Consider the following 21240-nt stretch of genomic DNA (forward strand, 5'->3'; position numbering starts at 1 on the left):
CAAAAAACACAAAACAAAGCCTTCAACTCATTAACAGAATCTACAGTTGTTCAAGGCAGACTACTCAACGGCGTAGATATGTTTGAAGGAGCCTGTGGGGTGATACTAAGCGGTTTCCTCTTTCTGAAGGCTGAAATGCCCTCATCTCTCAGTGGGTAACTCCAACTTGAAGGTAGCAAAGGGGAGTTGGTGGTGGAAGAAACTGGTTGACTACTTCCATTAGGCTGCTTGAAGCTAACATATATATTTTTTTAAGTTTCTCAAGACAGGGTTTCTCTATTTACCCACCATGGATGTCCTGGAACTCACTTTGTAGACCAGTCTGGCCTTGAACTCACGGAAATCTGCCTGCCTCTACCTCCAGAGTGCTGGGATTAAAGACATGTGCTACCACACCCATCATATATTCTTTTTAAAACATATTTTTATTAGTTCTTTGGGAATTTCATACAATGTGTTTTGATCATATTTATCCCTACTCCTCCCAGATCTCCTTGTCACCTTCCTACTCCTTCCAACTTCTTATCCTCCCTCTCCTTCTCCTTTATAATCTACTATGTCCATTTTGTGCTATGCATGTAGTCACAGTGTGGGACCATCCCCTGGACAGTAGTCAACCTAGCAGAAGTCACAACCTTCAAGAAAACTGATTCTCCCTCCCTGAGAAGCTGTCAGCTGTCAGTAGCTCCTCAGTTAGGGGTGGAGGACTAGCATATGCTCTTACTGAGCAGTCCAGTAGGGCTACATTTTACTTGAAAGAAGGAAGAGGATCTACATTCTCTGCTCTACATTTTTTCTCTCTATTTGATCTAGAATTTACCACATTTCTGTGGGTCTTTCTTCTGAAAGCTGCAGGACTGTCTTGATTATCTGGGTGATGAATGCTAGTCTGGCAACTCTCCCAAGAGCACAGAGGGCAGCATCTTTTGCCTTTGGATCTTTAACTAAGTCCTTCAAGAAACTCTACAGCAACTTTTTCTACTCTTTCTATCATCTGGTACAATGACTCACAGTGCCCTGGAATTGCATTCTCGATTTCTTGTTAGAATAGCATCTAAATTATTTTTTTGTGGAAAAACTTTATGTACACATATACACTCGACCAGCATTACTAAACATATTTTTAATCCATAACATTTCTTGTCGATACTTTTGATGGTGTCCTCAGTAACACTTCTTTGAGAAAGCCAACCCACATTTATGGAGAACATACTATGTGCTGGGTTCCATGTTTGTTCTGAGTATATTACTATAACAAAGTACTGTTCAGTCTAGTAGACAGACATCTAAGGTGCTCTACTGAGTACTCAAAGTGTGTTTATTAAAGTGGAGCATCTTACAGATTCAAATATGACATCCATTAGATGCTAACAGTTTATTGGAACAGTCAGTTACATTAGACAGTATGCTGCAGGAGCTGGTTACTTGTTGTTTTGTCTTCTCTTATTAGATGTAACTCACCATTCTGTTTGGGGTTAGTAAAAACTAGCATATTCTTCTAACCTATATGACTTGGTGATCAGATACACTGTTAATTTAGCATATTTTAGAACACCTGAGTCAATGGACATTTCAGTTTTTGATGACCCAGATCAAAGGGTTAAAGGATAAGTCGACAAAACACATTATTTAATAGAACTCACACACAGAAAGTATTTGGCTACTGATCGGCTATTATAGAGTTGTGTAAATGATGCTGACAAATGCTCCCATGAAAGCTGATTCATGTTGTCAATGCAAGAATTAGAAGGCTAAATTCTGCCTTGAAGAAATGAGGGACATTGCTAAGTATCTGTAACTCAGTAATTTATGGAACCAGACTACGTCTTCATCAGCTGCAGTTTTCCCCAGGGGTTTGAAGGTATAAACTGAGAGGGAGGGCTGGATTAGAGAGAGAGTGACAATCCTCTCCATCCATGACTATCAGGCTTCCAGGAGGATGCTGGATGACGAAATGACAGTCAGCCTTTCCCTGCCCAGCGAGTCCAGCATGTTCAATAACAACCGCTCCTCATCACCAAGTGAACAGGAGTCCAACTCTACTTATGATCGAATCTTTCCCCTTCGTCCTGACTACCAGGAGCCATCCAGACTCATCCGAAAGCTCCCAGAATTTGCTCCAGGGGAAGAGGAGTCAGGTGAGGATGAAATCATGGGCAGGAGACAGAGGAAGAAACTTTGATTCACATGATGTAGGTATAATACTCTTGCTGTAGGTTAGCCAAATCCAGTATGTCTATGCTGGCCTCTGGAGAAATCTACAGTCCATCTCTAGATTTGGTTGCTGCTGCTTCCAGCCTGTTCTGAGACCCTTCCTCTTTTATATTTAACATCAGATGTTCAGAGGGACCCACAAAAAAAATGGCAAAGTATCACTAAGGTGTTCCCAGAAGAAGCTGGGTGGTCTCACCCAGGTAACCTGCTTTTTCTGTATATAATGGGAGAGAAGGCCTAGCTGGTGTACTCACTTGACACCAGACTTCACTGGGGTAAATTCTGGACTGGAAATTACATTGGAGGAAAAAAAGATAAATGAAGCTAAAGGCATTCTATAGTTGTGGGTAGCTCTCTGACCAATTCAGTCATTTAATTTTTGTTGACTTCTCTTTGGTAAATATTCACTCCACTAGCATAAGATTTTATTTTGGTGGTAAATGTCTTTTTATCTTTTCTCAATAAAAGTATTGAATAAGGTACATAGTACCAGTTGCTTCAAATCCCAGTCCCCTTTAAAAAGTGCTATAGGGTGACATCAGGAGGGATGCTTGATCATCTCTGCATTCTCAGCAGCTTTCCGAGGTCATCAGCCTAGAAGTGAGCAGGTTAGTAGCAGAGGGCATACGTGCGGGAGAGGAAGGCCTGAGTCAGCCGATAGGACTAAATGGAAGAATTGAGGCTCATCAAGGAACAAACTTGCCAAAAGACAAAGGGAAATTAATATCCATTTTATCACCGATGGGGTAAAAAAAAAATCATAGAAAGAAAACACTGAATTCATCTAATTCCCTAGAAACAGCAAGAGTAAAGACTATGTATGAATTCATTTCCTTAACAGAACTGAAGTAATTAACCTATTTCCTGAAGGCCAAAAAAAATCTCCCATACCAATCATATTTTAATTTTCTAAAATTATCATATATATTAAACAAGATCATATAAATTCAATCTACGGTTGTTTTCTTCCCTAAACTGTGCTGTTCAATTAATGTCAGCATTTTGAAATTGAACATTTTACTATTAAACCTTCAACCTTCAAGACTGCCGTCCTGGGACAGCATAAGACTTCCTAAGGCTTGGCCACACAATTCCACAGGGTTAGTCAGTTGTTCATGATGGTGGCTTGTGAGGAAAGTGAGGAACAAAACGGTGGCCCACATTCTGAAGTCCAAAAGAAAGGTGTTTAGAGGAAGCACAACTGGCCCCAAAGAAGTGAATATGAAGTAGGTTAGGCTGCCATGAGGCCGGATTCTTGCTTGCCCCTCAGATATTCCTTCTTAAAGATATCTCCATAGCTGCCCTTGGGGACCAGAGTCAGTGCCCATGTCTTCTCAGGCTGCAGTGGTGTTGTGAAGCCAGCCCAACCCAATGGACCTGAGGGCGTGCCCCACTATGCAGAAGCCGACATAGTGAACCTCCAGGGAGTGACAGGCGGCAACACCTACTCAGTGCCTGCTGTCACCATGGACCTGCTCTCGGGAAAAGATGTGGCCGTGGAAGAGTTCCCCAGGAAACTGTTGACTTTCAAGGAGAAGCTGGGAGAAGGCCAGTTTGGGGAGGTGAGTTGATCTGTGGAATGAGACTCCCAGTCCTTGTTGAGGTGAAGGAAGTAGATGGATAAAAATGATAGTAGTACAAGGATCTATCTAGAAGTGAGTTCACAGCAGAAGGTCTCCACTACTTGTTTGTCTGCATCGCTCTTGGGATGGATAGTTAGTGGTCAACCTCATCTCTTGTGTAAGAGTTGTGGATAACCTGGGGCATCTGACTCCTACACAGAAGAGCTTAAGGCAAGTAAGTCACCAGAGTTCAGATATCCTGAAAAATACTCAATGCTTTCAAAAACTGTTTACAGTAGGTTACCAAGGGCAGGGCTCATGGTTATCATCATCTTTTATGGATTATCTAGGAACACCCTGCTGCTTGCTATCATTTTTTCCTTTCAATGAGAGTTATACGTCAAAATGGCAAAACAAAACAAAACAACCCCCCCAAACTCCCCAAAACAACCTTGCCCTGCCTTTCATTCCAGAATTAACCACTAGGGAATGAATCACCACAAAGATAAGGAGGAGCCCTCTTCTGAGTGGACCTCAGAATGATGCGTGGAACATTAAACTTTTCACTTTTGTAGAAGTCATAGGACTTCAGAGAATTCAGAGTAATGTTGCAGCGGCAATAGGATCCTTTTAATCCTGTAATCTAAGCCCCAAATATAATACTTATTTTCAAATGAATATGTTGTTGACTTTTAGTATAGATCAAATATTCTCCCTCTGGGTAGATTTGGTGTTAGAGGAGACAGAGGGGCCCATGACATCCATCTGTGGTGTTACGTGGACTTATTCTGTTCCCTGGGTTGAAATCCTATGCCCACTATACTATTACTAGCACAGGTATAATTTTCAACATTCTCCTCACCCCAAGGGATTATCTTAGGAAACTGCCTTATGTTTTTTTATGACCAAGGGATTAACTTTCTCAAGTCAAAATTCAACAGTTATGCCAAATGATATTTTCTAGAGGAGTTATGCTATGATAAAATACTGTATTGTAGATCCATTCCATCCTTTATCAATATTCCATTCAATGCATCAACATATTATATTAGCTGGGCACGTTAGCATTGTTTAATTTTGTCAATTACTTGAATCAAAGATATGTCACCCAGAGCCTTGTATTGGTCCCTTGTTATTTCGCCTGAGTTGTGAGAGTTAGTTTATCTCCAGGACATGCCCAGCAGGAGTACTGAGACATCTTCAGGAGAAATGATGTTGCTGAGACTAGATGACTTTTGTCTAGGTTCATCTCTGTGAAGTGGAGGGAATGGAAAAATTCAAAGACAAAGATTTTGCCCTAGATGTCAGTGCCAACCAGCCTGTCCTGGTGGCTGTGAAGATGCTCCGAGCAGATGCCAACAAGAATGCCAGGTCTGTGGTCTGAATTTTCCTTTGATTGCTTCATGGTGAGGATTAGAAATATTCCTGGAAATTCCTGAGCTTTTATTTTTCTTTCTTCTACTGAGATGGGGAGGTCTGTGGGCTCTCCTCACAAGCCCACTCTTATGCTTTATACTTCCAATGTGGTTGGAAGTGCTCATCTTTTTCTCCATCCCTTTCAAACACAAATGCATATATTTATATTATATTCACTATATAGTTATTTCCTCAATCCCTTCATTCAGTGCGTACAACAGTCCGAATGTGTTCTTCACGCGTGATACCCAGACAGACTCTTGAACGTCACTCTCTCCTCTAGCTGACTTTTCACAATGACAAACACCTTTCTGCCTACATCTTTGTGTTCTCCTGTTTTTATTTCACACCCCTGTTTACAGTCTCATCCTGTTTTTCTCTTTTATGCTCCTTTTCTTCTATGTTCAGCAGCCCCTCACAATGAGAAGCTACTTCTACTTGGAAACGCATCCATGGACCTCAGAGCAAAAGGATCCACAGTCCTTTAACAGGTTTCCAAAATGGCTAATCATTTCTGGGACCCATTACTACATGAATTTAGTTTCCATCCACCACATTGTTCTCTGACAGCCTTTCTGTTATAGTAGTGGTGAGTTAATCCTCACCCAGAGAGGCATGCTGGTAGAAAACTAATTGTCTGTGTCCCAGAGAAACCTGAACATCTGGATACCACATGCATCTTCCCATGTGTGTTCTCGTGATTTGTTTCACTGGTATTCATCCCAAGAGGAAGTTTATTATTCCTAGTCCCTAAGTTATCATAAATTCCAAAAACAATGATATGTTTCATTAAAAGTCTTACAATGGGCAGGGTGTGAACTGAAGAGAAAGGTGAGGAAATGGAACTGTGTGGGCTTTCACATTTTAACCAAGAGTGTTGACTTGAGAATATTAACATGAATGAAAAGCAACCCTCTCTGGGTCCCACAGAGAGAAGGTATATTCCTCATATTATTAGTTTTTGCACATTGGCAGAAGAAAGTATCAGGCAGAAAAAGACATTGTATGAAATAGGACAATGTATTTCTGGGTTGATGACATTTGCTGGATCTACTTGTTCTCACTCTTGGTTGGTAGTGATAGATGGCCTGAACTCTGGGTCCTCACAAGTCACCAAAACCCATGGCCTGGGATTCATAGGAATATAAGAGAGGAGACACTGAATCAGGGCTACATGGGTTCCAAGAATTCATCTCAACAGAGTCTGACTTCAGTGCAGATTTCCTATAAAACTCACCAGAGACTTCTAACTGATCTGCCCCTGCAGTTTTGGGAATGTGGGTTATTGGCTCCACGTTGACAATTTACAACTCAAGTGTGGCTGTCACTATGAAGTCAAACAGTTACAAGTTTTGGCCAAATGAGTACCTTTGAAATGTTTTGAGTTTACCATCACAGCTTTCAAATAACTCTGTTTGAACAAGCCACCAAATCAATGTATGCTGTGGCTGACTGCTGGTGCAGATGGCATTGGGAAAAGCCAGTAGGAGAAAAAAAAGAAATGATCAGATAATCAAAGGGTGGTTATCCACTTTGTAAAAAGTATCTTCACTTCATTAATAGTGTGATTCTGTAGCTTTTGAAAGAGTCAAATATTTTAAAGCCCTTGAGTTGGTTTTTAGTGAAGAGCTCCATTTGCAAGGCAGTTTTTAAGCAACACATATTTGAGTCAGTAGTATCAACAACTTTCTATGTAGTGGGCATTTTGCCACATACAAGGAATATAAAAGTGAGTCATCGAGCTTGTCCTTGAAAACATTGTTATTGATGAAATAAAGGTTCATTGTGTTCAAGGAGGCGTTGAGTGTGATAGTTCTGGGTACCAGTTTGTCTGTATTTTCAAAGATCTTCCAAAGGGGAGCAAGGCATAGTGTGATGGGTGGGAAAGGACACTGCTGTGCATCCTTCCTTGCTCAGTTCTGACTCTGACACCCTCTGACTTTAATCTACGATCACATCCTCCAAAGGAATGATTTTCTTAAGGAGATAAAGATCATGTCTCGGCTCAAGGACCCAAACATCATCCGTCTCTTAGCTGTGTGTATCACTGATGACCCGCTCTGCATGATCACGGAATACATGGAAAATGGAGATCTCAATCAGTTTCTTTCCCGCCATGAGCCTCTGAGTTCTTGTTCTAGCAACGCCACAGTCAGGTAAACAAGTCAGGTCTTCTGTCTTTTCTCTGTTCTCCTAAGAGTAATTCCTGGGCCTGAAAATGGGTTAAAAAAGCTTAAGGTTCCAGTTGTCATAGGGGTAACATGGGAAGTCAATTAGTAGGTAGTGAATGATGGGGCAGCTCTGCTTTGTGGGGAAATCAAGCAGATTCTTTCAAGAGCAGGAGCAAGATATAGATGGTTCAACCCTGGTTTGTTGATTAGAATATACCCCCTCCACAGCTGCTTTCTCTTTGTTCTGTGTGCTCTCAGTTACGCCAGCCTGAAGTTTATGGCTACCCAGATTGCCTCTGGTATGAAATATCTCTCATCCCTTAACTTTGTCCACCGAGACCTGGCCACACGAAACTGCCTAGTGGGCAAGAACTACACCATCAAGATAGCGGATTTTGGAATGAGCAGAAACCTGTACAGTGGTGACTACTACCGGATCCAGGGCCGGGCAGTGCTCCCCATCCGCTGGATGTCCTGGGAAAGCATCTTGCTGGTGAGTTTCTACATCTGTGAGCCCTGTCCCAGTGGCTGACCTGCTGCTCAGGTAGGAGGCTGGGACAAACTGGAGGCAAGCTCCACAGACCTGGATATTTTCCCTGATTTGAGAGGATTGTCTCTGGGCATTATTATTATTATTATTATTATTATTATTATTATTATTACTCAAGACTTGCCTATTTCTTTTCTTTTTTTTTTTTTTTTTTTGGTTTTTCGAGACAGGGTTTCTCTGTGTAGCTTTGCACTTTTCGTGGAACTCACTTGGTAGCCCAGGCTGACCTCGAACTCACAGAGATCCGCCTGGCTCTGCCTCCTGAGTGCTGGGATTAAAGGCGTGCACCACCACCACCCAGCAAGACTTGCCTATTTCTGATGGAAAAAAAAGTAATGCACCATTAGAGAAACTTTAGAGGGAAGGTTTAAAAGTATAAGGAATTCAGTATCCTTTTTCCCGTCTGCTCTTCCACCTATTGAATGGTCTTAATTCAGAGCATTAAAATCCTTATCTATCTGGAGCAGTGGTGACCCACACCTTTAATCGCAGCCCTCAGGAGGCAGAGGCAGGCAGATCTCTGTGAGTTTAAGGTCAGCCTGGTCTACAGAGTGAGTTCCAGCACAGCCACAACTACACAGAGAAACCCTGTCTTGAAAATCCAATAAATAAATAAATAAACAAACAAACAAATAAATAAAACTCTTATACATTAAAAACTTATGATTCAAAATATTTTTTCCATATTAAGTTCATGACCATGCTTTTTATTAGTTATTTAGAATTGTCTGTGTCTTTTTATTTTCATTATTTTTACCATTTATGTGTTGAATCTATTATTTTTTCATTTTACGGTTTTTACCTAATTCTTGGTGTTCTGCACCATGGATGAATGACTTAGATGCCTCTCTTAGAGTTTGATTTTACTGGCCATGAGTATCTGGACCATTGCAATGCTGATTTTATAGCCACTCAACTCATTCAAGGGATGAGTAAACTATGAGCTTTCACTTCCTAATATGCTACCTGGATTGTCTTCTGTAATATTCAGAGAAAAACCCGAGTCCAGTTTGATTTTGTTCATGTCTAGTTCATTTGCTTATTTCGAGCTGATATTAATATAGGATTTATAAATTAATTTTGAAATGGAAAAATGTACATTATCTTCTCCTCATCAAGGTAAGCATAGTTAATGCTTTAGAATATTGCCTTTGAGAATTTTTTTGTGCATATATTTCTATGTGTATATGTCCTTAAATTTTATGTATTTATTTTTGGTTTTCAAGATAGGGTTTCTCTGTGGAGCACTGGCTATCTTGGAACTCACTTTTTTTCTTGGAACTCACTTTGTATAACAGACTGGTCTCAAACTCAGAGATCTGCCTGCCTCTGCTTCCCAAGGGCTGGGATTAAAGGCGTGCGCCATCATCTTAATTATATATTGAATTGTACAAGTGTATGAGTGTATGTCTGTAGGGGGTAGGAATGTGCATGTAAAGGATAGGGGGTTGCAGAGGCCAGAAGAGGGAGTCATATCCCCTCGAGTTGACCTCAGGTCCTCCAGAAGAAGATAATTGCTCACTTCTGTCTGTTGTCATAGTACTTGGGAGGCTGAAACAGGAGGATTGTTGTTAGTTAGACATAAGCATGGATTAGATAGTGAGAACCTGTGTCAAACAAAAAAAGAAAGAAAATTAAACAAAAATAATGATGCATAATATATACCATTTTATAAAAACCTAATGACATTTATATATATATATATATACATATTATATATATGCCTTTATTTTTATCAATTTTTAACATAACCAGGCATTTAATTAAACTTAAAGGTGCTTTGTGGCCTTAAAAAATGACATATTGGCCTACATTCAGGGGACCATGTTTCCTACTCCAGTTTTTGCATTATTAAAGGCCTTATTAACCAGGGTCATTTAGTGAACCGTTCCTCTTATTTTTCTGATCTAAAAATCAATGCCCTCTACATGTTCATGTCACTATCTTTATTAAATAGAAAATGTATATTTAATGATCAAGTCATTTTTCAAGACTGTGGCTAGAACTAAATAGGGGAGGGAGCATCCTGAATCTACCAGGCTTAACTCCAGTCATCTTCTTTTATTCCTACCATCAAAACAGTTGACTTCCCCTGCTAATTTAAGCTTTCCCTCGGTGGTTCTCCTAAGTGGCCCATATCCTACAGGTGGCCCTTCTAGTGTTCAGAGAGTCAGTAGCCTATAGGTATCAGTTCTAACACCCAGAGTCCATTGGCTTACAGTCTGCATCCTTTCAGCTCTTGGCTATCATCTCCAAGAGAAGCAGAACTAAGCTGAGATCACAGGGATGGGAGGATGGACTGCTTTCCAATAAGGTCACATTGCTACTTCGAGCTCCGCCATGCACATCTTGCTGGTTGCCACATTCCTTACTTTGGGCAGGGGAAGATTGATTCCAGATGATGAGCATGTGTTTAACATGCTCTTTTTCTTTTTGTGCCTGGCTTGCTCTGATTCTCTCCTCTTTTTCTTCAATAGGGCAAATTCACCACAGCAAGCGATGTGTGGGCCTTCGGGGTGACTCTGTGGGAGACTTTCACCTTTTGCCAGGAGCAGCCCTACTCCCAGCTGTCAGATGAGCAGGTTATTGAGAATACCGGAGAGTTCTTCCGAGACCAAGGGAGGCAGGTATGAACTGTTGGGATGTGGACTTAGGTGATCTTGAGGGCGAAAAGACTTAGTAGGAAGGCCCCAGCTCAAGGATGGAAACAGACCACCCTTTAGAGGACACATGGCCAATTAAGAGTTGTGTGTTCAATTAGAAAATGGATCCTACTCATCAAAATAATGGCCTTGAATTATAGTAAATTTTGTTGTTATTGCTGTTGTTGCTTTTGAGACTGGGTCTTGCTACATTCCCAGAGTGACCTTGAACTCCTGCCAGAGCCTCCTGAGTACTAGGATTACAGGCCTGCTACTACCACACCTGGCATTCTTCTATAATAATTTTTCTAAAGTTCTATAGCGGGCACCTCACAAAGAGATCAGCAATTTTAAGTTTTACTGGTAATATATGAGAATGCCCATTACGCTATACCCTTATTGGTTATAGTGTCTTTCAAATGCTTGGTATTTTATAGTCATAGTTTTATAACTTGCAGAATTAAACTTTGTTATATCTGATTTGATATTCCATCTAATTTGCTATTTTAACAGAAGTCGAAGCTTTTGCCTACTGGCCTTTTTACCTATATATTAGGAGTTGATGGCATATGTGACTATGAGACTCTGGGTAAAGCCCAGCTCCTATGGTACATGATGCAGGCTGGTGTTGCGTGGGGTAAGGCAGGACAATCGGAAGTAGTTAATGATGAACTAGGTACAGATATTGTGTTCAGCAAAGGCAATGATAATTTGATGGTTCAGGGAGCATAGGAAATTTAAGTTTGGTTCAGTAATCTATCACTATAGCAGAGTATTAAGACTATAGGTAGGGAGATGATGGTAATGACATACAGAAGACAGAAGATGGACTGGGAGTTAGCAGAGTAGTATCTTCCTTGTGGAGATGGTAACTGGTAACTTCAGAGTAGCATCCTAAGCTGGGATTGGGGCACAATGACCATACCTGTTAGTGCAATCTAATCTCTTCTAATTGAGACCGATACAGAGAAGGGGAAACACAGAGAACAGTGGTAGGCATTACAAGGATGCAGCCTGCATCCCAATTTCTGCATCAGCTGAAATTTTATTCCAATCAAAATTGCAATAAAACTTCAAATATTTTATGGAGCTGAAGTTACAAATGTACTTTGTTTCTGTCGTATTGGCTTAACAAAGAAACATGCTCATAAATTGAAGATCTGAGCTCCCTTTGCATTGGTTTCATCTTCAACATGAAGATAGGGCCCACAGAATGGCCCACCATGAAATATTGCCTGAGAGAACTAGAAGAGAACAATGAGAAAGAGGCTGATGAGCTAGAACTCCATGGATGGGAAGAATAGATAGAACATTCATTTCAGTTGCTGAGTTCAATGAAGTGGTGAGGGCATAAATCAAACTATGATACAATTCATTCTCCTCCTTCTCCTCTTAACACATATTTTTCTCTTTTAAAATTTTTGTTCCCGAAGACTTATCTCCCTCAACCAGCCATTTGCCCCGACTCTGTGTATAAGCTGATGCTCAGCTGTTGGAGAAGAGATACCAAGCACAGACCATCATTCCAGGAAATACACCTTCTGCTTCTTCAACAAGGGGATGAGTGATGCCATCCATGCCTGCCGATGTTCCTGTGGCCCAGGTCCTCCTCACAAGACCTACCGCTAACCCACATCTAAGCCACTCCATCTGGACATTTAATGGACCCGAGAGACAGGGAATTGTTCACTTTGCCCTCTTACTGTCTCTTGTCTCCTCTGGTACACTTCCCTACTCCCTACCACTGACTCATATATACTTTTTTTTTGTACTGAAATAACTAAAAGAGAAAAAAATAGAGCAGATAAAATTTAGTAAAAATATTACTTGATATACCAAAGGGTTAGATCATAAAGGCTAGAAACTCAGATAATTTATAAAGGTTATGCTTATGTTTATAAGTGTGCAGATCCTACAATATTTTTCCATGTCTCTTTCTATAAAATACCTTTAGAAAGAAAAACTTGAAGAATACGAATGTTTTGGGAAGCATGAGATTAGGCTTAAAGAAAATACTTGGTGGCTATGAAGCATTGCAGGACTTGGCATTCCATAACTGATGGATGTTTTTCTGTCTGGACATATCCCACTCTCACTCTTAAATCAATCTCTCTCTCTCTCTCTTTCTCTCTCTCTCTCTCTCTCTCTCTCTCTCTCTCTCTCTCTCCTCTCTCCTCTCAAAGTGAGTGACATGTACTTAAGTTAAAAAGCTCTATCTTGTATCTTGGAATGAATGTTTTCTTCCTTCACGGGCAGAGATCAGGATGTAACTATGAAACAGGGCATATGGGCAGGAAAAAGTGTGTTGTAAGGCCTGAAGGACAGTGGTTCTATACAGAAAAGAAAGGTTGCACAGGATTCTCAGTAGACAGGGTCATAGGAAAGGAGGTCCATGGAAGATGAATAGAAGATGTACTATTTGTTGTTCCCATGTGAGGGTCTTTATCTTAACCATTTTCACCTGCATGCTTTAGTGACAACTTGACTTTTCAATCAGTAAAAGCCCAACATTTTGGTAATTTTAAGGCTGCTCCTTTGGCTCATCTTGACCAGTTCTATTTATTTCAATATGTGATGCCTCTGTGGGACCTATAGGCTAGGATTTGAACTTCTCTCCAATGCCATGTACAACATACAGTAGATCCATTCTGAGTATTCCCTAAAGGTTGGCCTAGCCCACTGAAAGGAAAGTATAGGAAGACTGATTTCCACTCTTTATTTGGGGAAATATGGAGAGAATCAGAACACACAGGTGTGGATGGGCTTCCCCAGAGATGGGGAGTCTCTCATCTCTGAAAACTTTCAGATATTAGTTGAAGAAGTATGCAAGAAAGAGGTTCTTGACCACTGGATACATGTGTCTGTATGGGATAATGAAAGGTTGACCGTCCAGTGTTACTGAATGTGCTTTTGCCATAGAGATGGTGGCCAGCAGTCAAGCAGGAGGTTCTAGTTTCAGGAGTCATGGAAACTGATACACAATCAAGAGGAGTCATGGAAACTGATACACAATCAAGAGGAGTCACCTAAGGGCAGATCCTAAGTGTTCATACTCTAAAGACTCTCAGGTTCATCAGGAAACTAGAATACAGAAACCTTAAGTCCTATAGAGGAAAACCAAGAAAAGATTACTGAATAAGCTTCCTAAGCTGAGGTAAAATAGTTGTGGTCTCCTTCTGTCTATCCAGTCAGCTTGCTCTATGGTCTCTCAGAAGCCGGACTCTTTCTTGGTTCTGCCTTTAGTATGGACAGGACACAGCACAGGTGTGGCTCTAAGTCTTACTTGCAGATTCCATTCAGTCATAGTGAATTCCCCTTCTCTGCAGCTGTTGTATCCTTCTCAGCTTTTAGTCTTTCCCAAGACTAACTGTGGGTCATTGATTAGAGAGGTAGGTGAGCATTGGGTTGGGAACCCTGGCCCTCTTCCTCTCTCAAGCCAAGTATGCCATCTTCCCAAGTATCAAGGTCTCCATGAGTTTGTTTCCTTCTCTGTCTAATGAGTAACCTGAACTAGACGGTCTGGAAATGGAAATCTCTTGGGGTTCTGCTATGTTTTGTGCTTGCTGGAGAACTAGATTTGAGACTGGGGTAGGTTCAGTTACTCTCTTGCGCAGAAAATAGTGGCCAGTAAAAGAGCTCCCGAGAGAACACACTGTAGTTATACTGACGCCTGCATCGTATCTGCTCTAGAGCGACCAGGTATTTCCACACATGATCTCATTTGATATTTCTAGGGCCAGACATGTTTCTTTCCCAACTCTTGAATATATACTCTTTAGGATTCTGACCCCAACTCACTGTATCTCTTTACCTGTCACTTAAAAATCATCTTTAAAACTAAATTTCCATGACTTTTCATCATGGAACTTATCTGTTCCAGATGGCTATCAAATATGTATCATCATATACAGAGACCATTTTCCTTCCTTCCTTCCTTCCTTCCTTCCTTCCTTCCTTCCTTCCTTCCTTCATTCCTTCATTCCTTCCTTCCTCCTTCCCTTCCTTTTCTTCTTTTCCTTCCTTTCTTTCTCTTTTCTCTTTCTTTCCTTTCTTTTTCTTTTTTTGTTCTTTTATTTTTATATGAAGAAGGATCTACCTTCTGGCACTGAGACCCTTGTATTATAGACACAGGTTTAGTTTTTATTTACACTTGTAGAGTTGAGCTGTACCAACCTGAGCAACCCAACATGGTAGATGGTAGGAGCTTACCATATAGACTTAACAGGTAGCTCAAATCTAAATTAGAGGAATGAAAATAGGCTTTGGCAAGAAAAGCAGAAGCCAATGAGAATCCGTGGGTTATTGTTATTTTCCCAAGTTATTCATGATCGTGATATATGTGAACCATTTATGTCAAGATGTCCTTTAGAGTGTCATAACTCAATTTATACCTTTATTGAAGAATGTATTGGTAGCCAGGTCCATTTATTTTTTAGTGCTGGGGATCAAACCCAGAGCTCACACATGCTAGGCAGGGGTTCTGTCATTGATCTATAGCCTCAGTATGTATGTTCAAATCTTGCCCTGTTGGCCAGACAAATGTCACTAATTCATGTGTGTGATCTGGAGTGGAGAGGAGTGCCCTGAGGGGAGCATGCACTGTTAAAGCTGTGGAAAAAACACCTGCATGTGTTCCAGAGCATGTAACAAAAGAGGGCTGTGTGCAAGCAGTGGTTTTAAAAAGTGGTTACATGAAGGTGTGTGTGTGTGGAAAGGATGGGGAGAAAACGAGAAAGAAGGCATCATAAAGAGAGGCAAGGAGGGGGCAAGTCAGGCAAGGCAGAAACAGGGATGGCTGGAGACCGGGAAATCAACTGATACATGAAAGTGAATTCTCGAAAGGAGATCTGAGAGAGGTTCAAAAAAGTGACTTGGGAAGAATGGAGGGTGAGTAAGAGAAGACATGCTGGGTGAGAGAGACCGTATTCATTAAAATGAAGTCAGGTACACTACAGGAAATGGAATGGATTTTTTGGAGAGTTAAGGAAGGGATGCTGGTCTTCACGGATACAGAAACATGTAGCCACCAGGGAATGACTTTCTCGTCTCAGGGGAAGTGGGTCCAGGAGGTAGTTTGCTCTCCTGTTTGTTCTAGACCACATCTAGTGCTGGTGGCAAGCCAAAGTTGTCTGTGCACTGGACTTGGTGTTCTATGTGCCGTTTGGGTATGAAGATCTAGGAGTCGGGGAGCTTATGGTAGTTACTGAATCCACTTTCAATAATGCTCATCATTGCTGGAGCCAGAATGGCCACGGCAAACCTGGAAACAATGGGTGTAAGCTAGACAAGACTAAATCTCATCTGATTTTTAAACTGAGGGGTGTGTCATATTGGAAACCTGTTTGTTTAGTCCCACCCAGGCATCCTACAAGAAAACCAGGATGTGAGGCTAGGCCATGTGTTTTAAGTGAAGAAGAGAAAGAGAGGAGCGTCAGGATGAAGGGAATAGGGGAAGATGTTCTGAGAATGTACACCAGAAGACAGAAGAGTGTCTGTTTTTACCCCAAAGTACAAAATGAAGAGACTTGCAAAACATTTGTTATTACGACTTTGATCCTAAGTTGAATTCCTGGGCCTGGCATTTATCATCATACTCCTCTTTGTTTTGAAGACTATGTTCTTGGGTGCTGTGTGGGGTAAGCCCCTAATGTTTTGACAAGATGCAGATTTGACTCCGGGAAATCCTTTTGAACTGAAGCTTCATATTCTAGAAACAGATGATTGTTATTGAACATTTAGTGAATTATTTGGAATCCTGAATTAAGGAAGGAAACTGGGTAGTTAGTAAGGGCTTGATTTTTGAGCAGTTTTGAGCTCTGTTCTCTAAGGAGCTCAGTAGGCTGGCAGGAAAAGACTGGAGAGGGACAATTTAGTTGTCCTGTACTTTTCAGAAACTTGTTATTTTCAAATTATCTGAGACTTGAAAGAAGTTACAAAAGAAAAAGTGCAGAGTGGCCTTACCCTGGATCTGGTTTCCTCCCACTGATAATATTTCAGTCTATTTTCATCTATCAAAACCATGGTCTACTTTGAGCCGCTTTCAAAACTGAAGTCTAGGCTTGCCTTGGATTTCACAAGTTTTCCTGCCTTGTACACATTTGCTCACTGGACATCACCTCTGTTGGTTTGTAACCTGGCCTTGGTGGCACCCAGCAGGAAAGACTCTATCTGGATATTATTCTACAAACATTGAAAAACCAGCAAATTGACAAACTCATTTACCAGTGAACAATATCCTACATATTTCCTGAATCCACTTTCAGTTAATGCTCATCACTGGGTGACCCAGAATGGCCCTAATCATGTGTAATGATTAGTTCCTTGGTTTGGCATTACAAACAATCCAAGAACAACTTAAGAAGAGTAACACTATAAAAGGCTTTTAGGCAGAAGGAAATTCTAAACAGAAGAATGAAACTTTTGTTGGTGACAAGAGGCCTTTAAGGTAAACCAATACTTTGGTCAAGAATTAAGTGGTACTGAATGGAAGCAGGGATAGTTTGTGGATAGAATATATCACAAATATAAACCCCTAATGTGAGACAATAAAACATTAATTTCAGAGTACCAGAGAAGTTTCATTTGCTCAAATGTTCATCCTTAATTATAATAAAAGCTGCTAAATTAAATGCAAACACAACAGCTTCCTGGGGCAAAGTGGAAACTCTAGTTTCATGGATCATGACTTTGGGTTTTCTGTTGAACATTTTTAAGTTGCCCTGCTTAAGGGCTACATGATAATAGCTGTCTTTGGCTTATGAAGTTCCTAGCACACAAGTGAATATTTTGTGAATCTTATGTTTTTAATGAATAAAGTATGGAAACATTGTTATGTATCACAAGTGTGAATTTTGGGAGAAGTGCTTTGTGAAAACATAGAGGGATTTTTTTTTCAATGAAAAAGAAAAAGGAAAGAAGTGTCCTACAAACAGTGGATACCCTTGTATCTTTGGGATGGTGAAACTGATTCAGACAGCCATGCATGGTAGTTCTAACAGGGCACTAGATCAAAGGCAGAGAGCAGACTCTGGCCCCAAATCTAGCTCTTCTGAAATGAGCTATTCATTTAGTTTTTCCAACAGGCACCTTGCCAGTACCTTTACTGGTCATATAGGAGAACAGATACAAGTTCCAAGGCTGATCTGCAATCACAACTGTATGTCAAGAAAACAGAGGAAAGCACAGGCAGTTGCTATCAGTGCAAATGTGTTTTCTTAAAAAGAGGCTTGGTATAACAGGGAAAATTGGGAGCATTCCTGCAGACACACGGAAGGTTTGTAATCTAACTATTCACCTGAATCATTCTTTGCTGTTTAAAGATTCACCTCTTCTAGCTGGATGTCTGATAACTGTTCCTGAGGACTGACTTCCTGCAGCAATATGGTGGACTCTTATATGATGAGGCAACATCTGGGCTTTGTTCAACAGGCTGTGGTGGATATGTGCCTTGTTAAGGGCTAAACAATAAGTGGATTTAATTTCTGCTTAAAACTATCATAGTCACTCTAAAATAGAATATATATAGAAATCTTCTGTATTAGAAAAAGGAATAGAACTTGATGCCCATTGTATATTTTCTTTATTTATTCTCTGTAAGTCTGTTGGATGATAAGTTGTAAATAACAGTGATTAAAGAGTCATGCTGCTGATGGAGTCTTCTTTCTGTCTAAGCAGTAACAGTTCTGGTGGTCTCTGTTACCTTTCCTCCTTACACTGTGTGTGGAGTAGTGATGAGATATAGGGAAAGAGCTACAGGTGCATGCAGTCTGGACATGTTTATTAGGGCTATCTGGTAAGGGGGCGGGGCATGTGAAAAGGCTTCTGTTTGATATTAGCTAACACAGCTATGTCTCTGACATATCTAAATATAGTAGACACCGTGATTTCATATCTTCATACTATTGTGCCTGTCTGGGAACCTGAGTCCAGCGTTTCCATTGTCATCTGGAGAACCTTTATTGTCATTGCTACAGAGGGGTTTTTTTTTTTTTTTTTTTTTTTGGTTTTTGTTTGTTTGCTTGCTTGTTTTTTGGAAGAGAAACCGCTGCTAAATCCAAACATGGTCTGTCTCAGGTAGCCGATCACACAAGCACAAACCAACAAAACTGTATACAACTGGAATCTAGACTCAAACTTCACAATAGAGATTAAAATGGAATGACTCGAAGCACACCTTACATCAGCCTGCAGAACAGGTTTCGAGTACCATGAGCACACTTCTTCCAGCACTTGTCACAGCAGATAAGAAGAGAATGGGTACAAATGCTCCAAGAATAAACAGAGTATTCATGATTGCTCTTTCTGTCTCTACAATGTCCAGGATTCCAGGACCCAAGACCAGGAATTCATGCATCTGAGTGGTTGAATTTGGACGGAAGAAAAGGAAACAAGGGGATTGGAGATGTTCAGAGAGATATATTCTGCTGTCAACCCCTATTGCCAAGGCTTAAAGGCAGATATGAGTGGTGATTTGCATACATCCATACATAAACACACAGACAAGTTATTCATATATCTAATACATAGGTTGTTACTGAGGATGGAAATTATGTCCACTCAGTTTTCCATCAGCAACGTGCAGGGGCTTGGTTAAGTTGCAGAGAACAAGGAAACTAATTTCCATGTATAGTTTTATATTTATTTCCCATTTGAAGAAGAAGTGACCACAGGTCTGTAAATTGTTCTCTTCTGTGGTGCTTGGAGCCTACACAGGGTAACATTTGACTGTTTACCATAATGAATTGGGTAAAATCCCGAGTTAGTTTTGGGCCAGATTGAATGCATTATTTCTAGGGAAGAGGGGTGAAAAATACGAACAAGAGAAGTCACACAGCCCCAACTAGCAGTTGTTCTTTAGTCCTGTTTGCAAATTAGAGGCAGGCAACTCTGGGAAAGTGTATAAGGACCAAGAACGCTCTATTATTGGAGCAAAAGAGACTTCACTCATCCTTGTCTACTGTACAATAAAAAGAATCAGAGATCAGTGTCAGAACTTAGGGTAGAGACACATTTATTATATGTGGGCATGAATAATGATAGAGTTGCTACACCTACTATTCAACTCATATACCAAAGCTTGTCAGTGATAGGTAGACTCACTGTGTACCACACTGTTCTGATACCCAACAGAAGAAGCCCTTGAACAATGCAAACCCAAGAGGAGTTTGGAGTGATGAAAAAACAAACAACCAGCTCGGCTATGGATTAAAATATATTCCAAATGTTTTGGGGTTGTGTCCTCCCTGCGACAACTTATTTTTGAAATAAAACATTCTAGTCTAACAGTCCAGTCCATCCCTTGGAGGTCACAGGGCGTTGGAAGCAGCAACTTCAGTAGAACAAAAGAAAAACACCCAGATTTCCACACTGGGCTAGGATGGAAGTGATAAGAGGGAGAAGGAGAGATTTTCTCTGAAGTCTTCTGGGCATCATGTAATTCAAAGCTGCTCCTACACCGATTCTCATCTGAGACTGTGGTGAGGCTGAAACCCTAGCTAACACACCCAACCTGTCATTGTGATATGATGTTTTCATGGACAAAGTTCACACTAAGAACTACACGATAGAGCTTAAAAAAAAATCTCAAAATAAACCTCATATTTTAATTATGTTTACAGTTTTATGTTGCTTTCATAGTTGCAGTTTGGATACAGCTGCTTGGCTCTAGACTCTATGCTCGCTGATTTCTTTGAAGAAATGGGTTTTCTTTGAAAGAGCCACATAGTTCTCTCTGCTCTCTTACATGTCACCCCTGCACTCCAGGGTTTAAAAGGATCATTTGGAGCCGGGAGGTGGTGGCACATGCCTTTAATCGCAGCATTCTGGAGGCAGAGATGGGCAGATCTCTGGTCTACAGAGCTAGTTCCATCCAGGACAGCCAAAGCTACACACACACAAAAAAAACCCTATCTCCAAAAACAAAACAACCACAACAAAAAGGATCCTTTAGGTCTAGAACCTCAAGATCAGGGAGAATTTTACTCAAAGGCTTTTAGAAAATACTGTTAAGATACCATCTTTGAAGAACTGATCAAAACTCCATGTTAACTTTCAGCATTTAGTTGGTATCAATAATCAAAACATAAAGATCAAACCCAGAGAAGATGATTTCCATCATTTAGGATCGCTGCTACCCATAGTCATCACAGCTTTGAAAGAGGTATGCAGTTTGTTCGGTTGTGCTATGTATAAGTATTAGTACTTCTACTCAATGTTACTCGGGACTTTTAAGCATCTATAAAGAGCGAAAGCTGGAAAAAGGATTATAATAGCTGTACCAGGTACTTTTATAGGAATTGAACTTAATTAAAACTGGGAGTTGTAATTTATATGCATTTGCCCTTCACTCCCTCACTTCCTAGCTTCCTCCCCGCCGCACACCTCCTCCTCCCCTAAATACTCATCTGGGATGGCTTGACGACCAAAAAAAAAAAAAAAAAAAAAAAGGCCCTTTACAGGGCACTGACGGCGGATGACAGTACACATTCCTTTAAGAGTTCTAAGTTCATTTCCATTCCACATTCAGAGCCCGGAAACTGCTAATTTACCCGTGACTGGACATAACTAAAACACAATAAAACCCATGTTCCTTTCCTCAAAGATCATGCTTTAGAGAAGGATCGGAAGTAACCTTGGACTTGGGTTCCTGCACCCCACCCTCTCCCAGCATCCCAGTAAAGCTTCCA

At 40.7% G+C, this 21240-nt stretch overlaps 1 protein-coding gene across 1 annotated transcript in view; it reads left to right on the plus strand.

The window, feature by feature from the left end:
- Positions 1-12213, plus strand: part of Ddr2 (discoidin domain receptor tyrosine kinase 2) — a 96012-nt gene extending 83799 nt beyond the window's left edge. Inside the window, exons 12-18 of the mRNA XM_059280973.1 lie at positions 1928-2138; positions 3553-3776; positions 5020-5147; positions 7160-7348; positions 7622-7856; positions 10391-10540; positions 11989-12213. Of these exons, the coding sequence (XP_059136956.1) occupies positions 1928-2138; positions 3553-3776; positions 5020-5147; positions 7160-7348; positions 7622-7856; positions 10391-10540; positions 11989-12123 (1272 nt within the window). The 3' untranslated portion in view covers positions 12124-12213. The remainder of the gene's footprint in view (positions 1-1927; positions 2139-3552; positions 3777-5019; positions 5148-7159; positions 7349-7621; positions 7857-10390; positions 10541-11988) is intronic.
- Positions 12214-21240: the final 9027 nt, after the last annotated feature.

Source organism: Peromyscus eremicus, chromosome 15 (assembly GCF_949786415.1).
Source record: "Peromyscus eremicus chromosome 15, PerEre_H2_v1, whole genome shotgun sequence".
Lineage (NCBI taxonomy): Eukaryota > Metazoa > Chordata > Mammalia > Rodentia > Cricetidae > Peromyscus > Peromyscus eremicus.